We start from the raw sequence: 12,713 nt of genomic DNA, 5'->3' as shown, positions 1-12,713 counted from the left end.
GTTAGGGGTTGATCCTTCTATGATTTTGATCAAGACCCACATAGCTTCGGGGTTCATAATCCCTACTTTTCTCATTTAGAACGTATTTTTCATGCTGCAAATCAATATTTTAAATTCCACAGATCCACCCAAGAGACCAGATTCTCAACTCCAATACTGTAACTAACCACATTCAAATAGTAGACACTACAAAGAAACAAAGACATGGACTTTAAAATGGAAATGAACTCCAGCCTCTTTCTTTATTCAGCAGCGCAGCTCTCTTACTTACTCTCTTGTTTATTTTTACCAAAACTTATACCATGGCTTCTTGCTCGTTCCTTCTTCTTTCCTCGGTTTGTAGTACTTGTTGCCAAATTTGCCGATCCCAACAGACTCCCCATCTTTTGCATCAATCTTGTTGCCATCAATGTTGTAGTCTCTGTTGTTTTGACCCTTCCTTCCTTGATGATGATCAACAGCACCACCTTCATGATATTCGTTGCCAAAGTCGAAAACCCCAACGTTTCTGCTTTCTGCTCCGGTAATTACATTCTCACGAATGTTCCAGGTCTGGTTCTTACTATTTTCTGCCTCACTAGTTCTGTTTTGCGGGAGCTCTGATTCAGTATCTTTTTGTGGGAGCACTGTTTCAGTTTCTTTTCGTGGGAGCTCTGTTTGAGTTTCAGAAACTAATTTTCTAGAGGGACCAGTAAAGGGTTTTGTTGCCATCTCCTTGTGCAGGTATTCAGCTTCATTTGGAGACCCACCTTGTATAGAGGTGAGGATAAAAATGGGAATAATAAATAAAAAAAGAATCCTGATAATCATCTTGGAGTAGTATAGTCAAGACGAAGGTACTTTATGTGGATGGAAATTTTTCGTTTTTCCTATTGGTGTTCATGTTTCTTTCACATGATGGGGCATAAAAAATTTGTAGACCCAAATTGAAATGGTGACGGCTGCTACTAATATTAAATAAATTATCATTAGAAAAAGGTAAAGGTAATTGCATGATTACAAATGCTAATTAATTATGTAAACTTTATTAATCATAAACAATTAAAATTACTAACCCCATCAAATTTCTATTGTTATCATGAAGCGCAATTGTTAAACAGGTTCACACCCACATGAGCAAATTTTTTTTTACTCACTTCTCTTCTTTATTCAACTTACTAATGGGGTACAATGGACCCGCGTGCTCTGCCAATTGGTTGCTTTGTCTTATATATAAAGAAAAAGAGTTTTGTTTGGCACACAAGCAGCCAATTATCGATACCTCCAGACAAGGATCCCAGACGGTGAAAATGTCTACCGGCTGGCTATATCTGAAGCCTCAGCTTGGTGATCAGAAACAAGGTTCTGAGGATTCTTCTAAGGGGAACACCGACCAACAAAACAGCAACAGCTCGAAATCCCCATCAGTGAGCACTAAAACTCTCCAACCCAAGAAAAAAGGCAAGGGCGGGAGAGGCAATGACTTCAACATCGTTGGGAATAATATTACGGGGATAAAATCGGAGAGAGTAGGAATTTTTGAGCTTGGCAACACCCGCATCTATAAAGGCCAAGGGAAAGAGTAACCAGTCGACGCCGGTGGAGGAACCGACTCGGCCTCCGGTACCGATGAAGACGAAGCAGTGAACTGATGACTCACTGAGATCTGAAGCTAGCTAGGGCCTCCCCTCCATTCATCTTACTTACATGTAATATTAATTTGATGAGTAAAATAAAGGGAGCTCATTTTTTCATTCATCTGTTTTTCACTTACATTTCTTTTTATTTTTTAATATTTTTTAATCATTTTTATTTTTTTCTTTTCTATTTTACTCTTACTTATTTCACTTTTATATTATTTCTTTTTTCACACATCAACACAAAGAACAAAAGAGAAAAAAATTGATTAAAAAATATTAAAGATAAAAAAGAGTGTAAACAGAGAAAATGAGAATCCGCTCCCATATATATTATGTTGATAATTAATATTAATGCTCTCCCAAGTTCAGCTTTAGTTAGTTAATTCCCTCAATTTTACTGCTTGATTGCACGCATATATGATATAGGCAATAAGGTTCTTCTGAGCATCACCATTGCTGAAGTTTTAAATTCCTCAAATTGTAGAATTTGTACATTTTCAAATCATAAATTAATAATGATAAGGTAACAATACCTGACCCACCCTCACCCACTCTCTCATCTTCGTACCACCTTCCTCACCCTCTCATATTTTACTAGCCGACCGACCACCCACCCACCCACTCTCATCTTCTTGTAGGACACCACCTCCCCCACCATGTAGCCAAACAATAGTTTAATAATGAATTTTTATGTGAACACATATCACAAGTACAGAGAATATTTTTATAGAATATTTCCACATGAAAAGTTGTAGTAGTTTCATGTTGAATTCCAAATGAAATAAACTATACTTTGTTTAAGGGCATTTCAGTAATTAAATATTTTTAAATTCCGTAATATATTTGGGGTTCTTCTATATAAGGACTAGTTTTATGTTGAATTTGATATGACTTAATGATCAAAATAGATATAGATGGACGAGCTATTTCATAAAAGATAACGACATATAAATTATATCATATAATACTTGCTTGAGCTTTTTCATGTGATTTTTCAGTTTTAAGCCAACTTCAACCGTTCAAATTGTTAGACTTGTTTAAAACTTCAAATGATTTTCCGAAATTTTACAAAAGAATTCCAAAATTTCGAATTTGAATGGATGTTGAAATTCGGAAATTTTTGGAACATAATTGGAAAAGAATTTTCATTTCTAATTTTTTTTTTTTACAATGGGATTGGAATCCTCTTATTCTGATTTGATCCATCCGAAAATCAGCCCTAGGGAAATATATCATTTTCACTCCCCCTTCCTTCCTTGAAGAGAATGAGAGGAGAGGTTTGGGGTAAATAAATCTAAATTACAATAGGACTAAATAAATTGGTAAGTAACCAAAATTCTAACTAAGTAAGGAACTAAAGTCCTAATTAAGCCTCCATCCTAACATAGTGAGAGTCAATGTCGGCGAGACCGGCAATGTGGACATGTAACTTTTTAATCTTCACTGTGATTGAATGAAGATTATGCTTATAATTCTCCTTCAACTATATAAGCCTTCATAAACTGTTTGTTTTTAAGATTCAAAAAGAGTTATGCCAAAATAAAAAGGGACACGTACGTAATGCCAAGACACAGCAATGTCACAGTTCAAATGATAGAGACCACTCGCCGGTTCACGGGCATGTTTTCAAACCCTACCATATAGGTATTTGAATACGTGGAGTGTGAAGAAAACTCTTGTTCAAACTTTTGTTTTTGGTCTGAATCTTGTTCAAACTTGAATTCAGGGTGAAATGATCACAATTTGAAAAGCAAGAGCATTATATGCACATGGTAGGACCACCACTAACCTAACGTAAACCCAAAACACACGCAAGTAAGATGCCTGCACAATATTAAGTACCACTAAGATTCCCTAAACCACTAGGAAACAATAATGTTCACTATTACTACAGCTAAGGAAGCCAGCATTTTCAACTCAAGGGCTCGATATTTTTTTTTTTTTTGGGTCAAATCGGATGAACCGAACTTCATTAATAAAACGGGAGAACCCAAAAGAAGAGATTCCCGAATCATCAAACTGCACATGATCACTAAGCACAGAGAGGAAAACAAAGGAAACAATATTAAAAACACCTAAAAGAACCATCCAGACCGGCACATAGTATTAGGCATTTGTTGGCGGGCAAAGGAGACCATCGTTGTGAAACAACCTCAGTGGGAAGCAAAAACTTCACCCAGATCCTTTGGCCCTGTATCAACGTCAACAATGGAGTACCTAGGAATTTTTATCGGGGTAGGCTAAATAAATTTTTTTTTTTCAAAGGAGATATATTATAAGCTTTTTTCTCTTGAAATAAAATGTAAAAATAAATTTATAAATCGAACAAAGTCACATTACAAACAAATATAACACAAACAAGTACAAAATATAAATAAAATCCACTTTTTTTGAAGAATGAATAAATAGTTTTTCCTCCCTTTGTCTGTTTATTATTATGTGACATGATATCCTAACAAGAAATACTAGACACCAAAAATTATATATGCTAATTAATAATTCAAATTGCAAAAATAAAACATATATCAACAATCTCCAAAAGTTTTCACCCAAACCTTAAATAATAAAAACTTATTAAAATTTGAAATTGAATATATATAAAAAGATAAAAACTTACCAAGACTTCCGAAGATAGGTTGGTACAATTTTTTAGAGGAGTAGAGCTATTTCCTCTAGGCTCTCAAGGTTCAAGTATGGCGTTTTGAGTGGCATGAAGAAATTTTTTCATGTTTACTCTTTGTGGGTGTGGCTCAATATCAGTATGATTAGAATAGCTCAAGTTGGTATACCCTTAGTGTGAGTTCCGCTTCTAATCAAATTTATATCGGTTTGGATTGATGTTTATTATTTCCGATATGCTTCAGGAGGAATGGGCTTATTTTAAATAGAGGACTGAGTTATTATTTACTTTACTTAAATTTGACTATTATTATTAATTTATTATATTAGTGATAAAAAGAAAGACAATGCATGTGCAGGCTATATTTATTTGATGCAGTGGGCTAATATTTATTAAAGTAGGCATAAGCTAACGTTACAGCTAAAAAGAGGGAAAGTTGTTGTAATATTACGCTAAACAAACTGGAAAGCATCAAAGATGCTTGAGCCCCTCAATTCTCAGTAGGAGTGCAAGTATAGTTTATATTTATAATGAATTTTTATTTTAATACATATCATAAGTACGTAAAATATTTTTATTGTCACTCAAATTGTTTTTTCCATTTGAAAAGTTGTATTAGTAGGTTTTTGAAAAAATAAAATAAAATATACGTCCTTCATTTCAATGCATGATAACGTATAGGCTTTTTATCACAAAACGTCCCTAACGTTTGTGAAACTATCAGATTGCATTCTTAAAGTTTTTTTGTATCACTCATGGTCCCTAACGTTAATATAGATGCTCTTAAATAGTCTCTCTGTGAAAAAAACTGTTAAATTCAAGGATATAATCATCAAATCAATCCAAAATTATAAAAAATATATATATTTTTTATTTCCTTCCCTTCTCTCTTTCTTTCTTCTTCTTCTTTCTCTCTTTCTTTTCTTCTTCTTTTTGCACTCCTCAATTATAAGCAAATGGGTCTGTGTCTATGTCTGTGGATTTTTGACGTGATAGCTTTTTCATACTGCTTTATTAGCACCTGAATATTAGTTGATGCATTTATAAAGCCATTAAAGTATGAGTTTATATTATCACTTCCTTGGATTACAGACATCTCCCCAAAAAATGTATCCCGAAGGAAAACTGGCACCCATTGCTGGCGAGCATCATACATTGACTGAAGCCACTCATTATCCCCAATATCATAACTTTGAAGAAGGGACTCGGACTCCCAACATGACTCAAATTCATCAATTGTCTGTGTCATACTGATGCACCTCTGAAACTCGGCTTCAAATGTGGGGTGAGTGATATATGTAAGACAATTTCTCCTGAACTTCCCTCAACACATTCCATTTACAAAATCGGTGGCGAGTTCCAGGGAATACTTGCCCGACAGCTGCCCGAATGATTCTATCCTGGTCTGTTGTGATTGAGACAGGATGGCGGGTAGACATTGCAGCTAGCCAAGTCAACTTAAAAGAGGAGGGAGGTGGTTCTTACCTTGTCAAGATTCAAAGAAGTAAATTGTTGGCCACGGATTCCTTTTCGTTTGATAACACGGAGAATTGATGTGTATTAAAATACTCTCGTCTTAGACTTGTCACTGGGTGTTGAATTGAAACGAAAGAAGAAGAAGAAAGAAAAAAGAGATAAGGGAAAGAAATAAAATATATATTTTTTATAATTTTGGATTGATTTGACGATTATATTTTTGGATTTAATTGTTTTTTTGACAGAGGGACTATTTAAGAGCACTTATATTAACATTAGGGACCATGAGTGATACAAAAAACTTTAAAAATGCAATCTGATAGTTTCGTAAACGTCAGGGACGTTTTGTGATAAAAAGCCTTATATATACAATGCGCTAGCTATCCATTGAGCACAAGACTAGAAGACTTTGGTTGAGCTTTCATCAATGGCAGGTATGTATTATTATAATTAACATTTTTATTTGATTCAAGATATCTTCTCCTTGATATGACTGTGATTCTATGTCCGTATGTCTAAGGAATTTATGTAATCAGTTTCAAATAGTAAGTTGTCCACTTATGAAATTTATGCCCAAGGTTCTCAAACAGAAGTTAAAATATTGAACCAACAAGAACCGTCGGGAGACGGTAACCGCTTTCCTGGTCCTGGTAGACGGATTGTTGATCAAGAACCCCCGAGAGAAAGCATTAAAGAAGAGCTTCCTCCAGTGAATATGCATAGGTCCCAGATTGGTGACAATACTGTTACGGCAGGCCGGAACAGTCGGGATGTTGGAGCGTCAAACTTTGATAATGTACAAGGTCCAGAGCAAGCCCAACGTGATGGTTACGACATTCGTGGCAATACAGTTACTGGAGGTGAAGGAGCCAGTCGTATTGGATTTCACAACTTTGGCAACACCACACCTGGCTGGAACTGTAGGATCCTGTAGTTTGGGAGAAAAAGAAGCTGAATCGAAGTTAGCATAAACCAATTGAAGAAGGACATGATCAATAAAAAGAAAAACGTAGTCTGTTCTTCCATGCTTTAATTTTTCATTTTTCATTTTAGCTTTAAGGTTAATGGTGTGTATTCGATGTACGAAAATAAGAGCTGATACAGCAAAGATCTAGGCAAGTTCAAAATATCAAGAAATGGCATCTGCAATTCTGATCAGTCTTGTCCATTCTTCTGTCATCACTTCCTGTAATGTTTTCACCAATAATAGAATGAGCCACACTTGAAGGAACCACCCAAGACCTCTGATGACGGTGTATGAATAGGGCTAGCGGTTTCTTCAGGACGTGTTTGCAAATATTAAGGGGGCGTTTGGTATCCTATTCAAAAAGGAACTCAAAAACTATTTTCAAATCTTAAAAATTTGAAAACTTGTGGATTGTTAAAAAAAAAAAAAAACTGAAAAAACATATTTTTTTGTTTTTAATAATTGGGGTGTTTTTAAGTTGTTTAAAATTTTAAAAATAGAGCTACCAAACAGGTTTTTTTTTTTTTTTTTTTGGTGACTCAAATTCTGTTTTTGAGTTTAAAAAGTTGGATTTAAGTTGAATACCAAATAGGCCATAATAAATTTTGCCTTTTTTATTTTTCTTTTATTAATTTTTGTTTTACAATTTTATCCTATTTTTATTAAAATCATGCGATTTAGTATTTTATGTTACCAAGGGTATTCTGGGGCTTTTGAAGATTTCCGCCTTGGTATATATAGAGTGGTGATTTCCCCACTCCAATTTTATCCACTTACACTCCATTTTATAACTAAAAAAGGAGTGTAAGTGGATAAAATTGGAGTGGGGAAATCATTACCCTATATATATTGAGGATATCCTCTCTCTCTATATATATATATATATATAAATTTCACATCAAACAAGGATACCAAGCAGTGAAAATGTCTACCGTTGGGAATAATATTACGGGGAAAAAATTGGAGAGAGTAGGAATTTTCGAGTTTGGAAACACCCACATCTACAAAGGCCACGGGAAAGAAAAACTAGGCGACTCCAGTGGAGAAACTGACTCGCATCCAGTACTGATGAAGACGAAGCAGAACTGACGACTAACTGAGGTCTGGAGCTAGCTGGGGCCTCCCCTCCCTTCTTAATTATATGTACTATTAATTCGATGAATAAAATAAAAATATATATTATGTTGATGGTCGTCAGTATACAATATTAATGCTCCTCTCTCTCAAGTTCAGCAAAAGTGGCATTATTTTACGAACCATAAAAATGGAAAATGAAGAAGTAGAGTTCGTTCATCAGATTTTCGTGAAAAATGAAGTTCACGAACATTAACCCACCGTATTATGTATTTTCGAACACTAAAATGAACTTTACGGTGATCATCACCATGTTCGAAAAATTCGTTTAGGATATTTATTTTCTATTATATTTGAATTTTATCATTTTTTTCTCTTTTGTACAAATTTTGTGTAATTAAAATTTTATTTATTTTCTTATATAACCCTACTAGGGTTTCACACTTGTATTATAATGAATTTTTATTTTAATACATATTGTAGCTACATAAAATATTTTTACATAATTTTTTTATTGTCAATAAAATAGTTTTTCCCATTTGAAAAGTTGTAGTAGGTTTTTGAAAAAGTAAAATAAAATATACATTCTTCGAGGGCATGCATTCTAGTAATTAAACATTTCTTCGTTTCAATTCATGATAGTTAGTATATATTTTAATGAGAATACATGTTGATTCAATTCATTATCACTCTGATTCATGGTTACTTGTAAGATTGAGAGGTATTTCTTTTTCTAATGATAAAAGAATCTCAAGAGTGGTCCGTTCCCCTTTTGCGTTAAAGGCGAGAGTGGTCCTCTTTTGTCCTGCATGTGATCAAAACAAAAATTCAACGTAATCAATTAGCTAGATAATTTATTTTACCCTGTATTGTTTGACTCAACATCGCTCTTGAAGTTTTGAATCCCTTAAATTGTAGAATTTGTACATTTTAAAATCATAAATTACTATCACTTGTATCTTTGCTAACGTTACGGCAAACACACCCAAGGATGCCTGCACAATATTAAGTACCACTAAGAATCCCTAAACCACTATTAAATAATACTGTTCACTATTACTACAGAAAAAGTTGCAGTTCGCAATAGCCGTACATCTAAAGAAGCCAGCATTTTAAACTCAAGGGCTCCATAGGTAAACCCTCCAAACAACCTCAGTTGGAAGCAAAAACTTCACCAAGATCCTTTGGCCCTCTATCAACGTCAATACGCTTTCTTATAGTTGTAAGTTATACAAATCCTCGATTTCACTTCAGAATAGTGTGAAAACCCTAACCTCACTGCTTCCCATCTCAATTTGATACCTAAATTTTCCCCAAGATCGTTAAGCCCTGAGCGGTAAGGTTTAACTCTAATCTTTTCTTCGAATTGAGAGTTAAGACCTAATTTCCTTAATGGCACGAGACAAGTTTATAACTTAACGAAAAATTTGACACTATAGCTAGATTTTGAACAATCATTAACCATTGTCACGACTTTGCTAGAATTAATGACATATATAGGGATGAAAAAGTAATGCAGAAACAAGTGAGTAATTCCTTGCGACTTTAGTTAACGGAAGAATATATCTTTGGATATTGAAAAAGCGTGTGAAAAGTAAGAGTTTGAGCTCATGAGCGTGTATGCGCAAACGGTTTGAAAATCATAATTGAAAAAAAAAAAATAGTTAAGGACCATGGTCATGATTCAAATCAACTTTATATCATCTCAAGACAAAATTATTTAACAACAAATCAATTATGTTTGATGACAGGACCCAATCCCAATTCCATTTTGGAATTCGAACCAAGTCCTGTGCGTGTCCGACATCTGGCAACTGTCGGGCACAAATGATCATTTTACCCTTCCTGCTACAGTTCCTATGAAAACTTTCTCTGGACTTCTGCCGAAAATTCGGCAGAGTCTCCCATGTATTTTGACCAAACCCAAAATCTTCCACCTATTAAACAATCAAATAAATCCACACAAACTGCCAGAATAGAATAACCAAGTATTCACCAGCTCCAGTTTTCCACTAAAACTAGATATCAGAGCATTTTTCTAAAGTTTACAGGGTTTCAAGAACTTTTCCACAAAACTCTACCTTACTTGGTGGCACGGAAGCTAAGAATGGCCCGGTGGTGGATCCTGCGCACTTCTACGGCCTGAGGGCGAAAAACAGGTTAAAAGTGTGAGTGGACAAACGAAAAATAATTAATCTTAAAACGATTTAGAACTATGATAACCCCCGTTGTAAAAATAACTCGATATGTAAATCAAAAATTTTGCTGCATTCAACAAAGGTATTTAAATCAATAAGTACATGTATTGTATGTATAAAGTAAGAAACGGTTCGAATATCAAGTAAACTGATATAAAATTTCTGAAGTAATGAATTTATAAAAATATTGAAATTCCTTTTTAAAACTACCACCTACTTGTACCCCTGTAAAATCCGTCAATTCCCCTGGCAGGTCTCGGGCGACACGCAGTCTATCCGAGCCGCAAACTGGCAGGATTCAGGGGACTATGGTTAGCCTGATCCGCCGGCAGGTCTCGATGACACCAAGTGGACTCGAGGCGCTCTGGCAAGATACAGGGGACCGTAGTCAGCCTGATCCTCAATCCTGGCAGGTCTCGGGGACACAGAGTCAGCCGAGCCGCAAATCCTGGCAAGTCTCGGGACACTAGTCTGCCGAACCGCAAATCCTGGCACTCACGGTCCGAGCGTCCCCATAGCTCGTGAGGCCAAGTCTGCAAAATCGCAAATCCTAGCAGGTCTCGGGACACCAAGTCTGCCGAACCGCAAATCCTGGCAAAGTCAAGTGCACTGACGTAACTGAAATCAGACTGGATGCCCGTAGACATCGGTCCAACTATGGGTAATCACCAAAAGCAATGGGTACGAGGTGGTTTTAGAATAAACTGTTTTTAGAAAAATCTAATAACTCACTGCCTTTTTGTGAATCTGAAATTTAACTGCTATCTCCTCTGTTAAGTTCTCAAACTCTGCTTTTTATATTACTGGAGCTTCAGTAACTAAGCAACATGTAAATCAAAGCATTTCACAGTACAAATCATGCTCGAAATAAACAGTTCATAAAACTTATTCAGGATCAAATAATAAAATTAACTCATATAAACTCATTTATAAAAGCTTATTTGTATAAAATCAATATAAAATCATTTAGTTAAACTTATTTATATAAATCATCTATATAAAATCATTTATGAAAGGAAGTCCACTCACTGCTGGTCCGAGCTAGCTGGACCTCTTAAAGGTCCCTCCTGTGGTTCCGTTGGTTCTCTGGTGCTTGATTACCCATAAAGATTAAATTAATAAAACTGCTCAACAAAAGAATTTAAATTTAACACCCTACCCCTGACTCCTAGAAATGCGTGTACACATTTTAAAGTCACTCCTATGCCTACTTAACCTTTCAGACAATGAGAACGGCCTTCAAAGGCCCGAAGTTTTATTAAGCGATAAACTGTCAGGACCGGCCAATCAGGGACCCGTGGAGTCCACGATGTTCGATGGCCAATCTGGGCATCTCTGAAGGTTCCTCATAGAGAAGGAACCATGTTCCGCGAATTTGGTCCAAAACGGACGGTCGGATTGGTCAAAATCGCGTTATCGCCTAAAATCTAAACCCTAGCCCCACGGTTCACGATTTCGGAGTATCCGGGACTCCGATTCGCAATCCGTTGAATCCTACACGATCTTGGAATCATGTAGCACGACATATCCAAAATTGAGTGCGATCCAACGATTTGACGATACTGCACCCAAGGATCGCGCGATATGGACAATCTGTTCGGGGCTCAAACGGACTCCGAATTGAGATCCGCGAAATCCTATGCGCTCGTGACGACACGAGGATCACAAAACTACACAGAGTCACTCCACCACCCTCGCCCACGCGCCGCCACACGCGCCGCAGATTGGGTGTCCAAAGAGATTATGGGTTGTCGGAAAATCTCGGAACCAAGACTCCAAACTCCTATCCTAGGTAAAACACACCATTTGGAGTCACTTTTGTTCTTGGACATACCCCAAAAGGTGACCGGAAATGGCCGATCACGGCGGCCGAAGGTTCGGCCAATTTTCAAGTTGAAAATCGAACGTTCTAGATCCAAAATCGATCGAAACCCATACATCCATCAGTTAGGACACGAAAAATAGCTGAGAAACCATACCTTACTCGATCGATTTGGTGGAGAATTGATGTAGAACGAAGGAGATGAAGTTTAAACTGAAATCCGGCAAAAAGCTCCAGATTCCGACCAGTTCTGGGCGTCCCCAGGTCGGCGGCGGGTCAGGGAAGAACGGCGAGGATGGCACGGTCCCGACGGTACCCACGGCGGAGATCAAGCCGGCCTGTTGTGGCTGGGGTGTCAATGAGAAGAGGCGGAGGTCGGGGGAGAATCGCGCGGGAGGAGAGAGAGGAGAGGAGAGAGAAAACTGACGGGGGAGGAGAGAGAGAAGAGATAAAAATCTGATTTTTTCTCAAATTACCGTTTTGCCCTTCGCGATATTTTGATCGTATTTTCTACGTTACAACTCCGATTCAAGTCTACTCCGTGTCTAGGGACTCATTTCGCCGTGCTCTACGCAACGGCGCAAGCGGAATTGCCAAATTCTTTCTCGATCAAAAAGTCAACTTTTCCTTATTAAATAATGCGAGGGCAAAATTGTCTTTTTGCTAGAAGATATTAATCCTACTTTTTAGATATTTTGTTACTTTTTGGATATTTTGTTTTGGGTTATTACATTTGATGTGAAGATGACTAATGTGGCAAGCAATTAAAGGTAAGAGCAACATCTAAACTTTGTATTGGATTCTTCATCCTCTCTATTTTTCTTGTGTAAGAAAGAGAAAAGGCAAACCGTTAAAAAATTCTAACCCAATACAGTGAAATGAATGATTAGAATGAATAACCGTGAAGATTTTAAAATGCCACCCACCCCAATTAGCT

General features: G+C 36.5%; 1 protein-coding gene across 2 annotated transcripts; it reads left to right on the top strand.

Moving 5' to 3' along the window:
• The first annotated feature begins 6,029 nt into the window (after positions 1 to 6,029).
• On the top strand, positions 6,030 to 6,947 carry LOC117615021. Of its 2 annotated transcripts, none has more exons than XM_034343984.1 (2): positions 6,030 to 6,149; positions 6,306 to 6,947. In XM_034343984.1, the coding sequence occupies exons 1-2, from the start codon at positions 6,143 to 6,145 to the stop codon at positions 6,647 to 6,649; spliced, it is 351 nt and encodes a 116-aa protein (XP_034199875.1). In that variant the 5' UTR covers positions 6,030 to 6,142; the 3' UTR covers positions 6,650 to 6,947. The 2 variants fall into 2 exon arrangements, with proteins under 2 accessions (XP_034199875.1, XP_034199874.1); XM_034343983.1 differs by having other exon boundaries at positions 6,041 to 6,149; positions 6,294 to 6,947.
• Positions 6,948 to 12,713: the final 5,766 nt, after the last annotated feature.

Source organism: Prunus dulcis, chromosome 1 (assembly GCF_902201215.1).
Source record: "Prunus dulcis chromosome 1, ALMONDv2, whole genome shotgun sequence".
In the NCBI taxonomy this organism is placed as follows: domain Eukaryota; kingdom Viridiplantae; phylum Streptophyta; class Magnoliopsida; order Rosales; family Rosaceae; genus Prunus; species Prunus dulcis.
The sequence above is the reverse complement of the archived record's forward strand: the minus strand, read 5'-3'. Positions and strand labels throughout refer to the sequence as shown.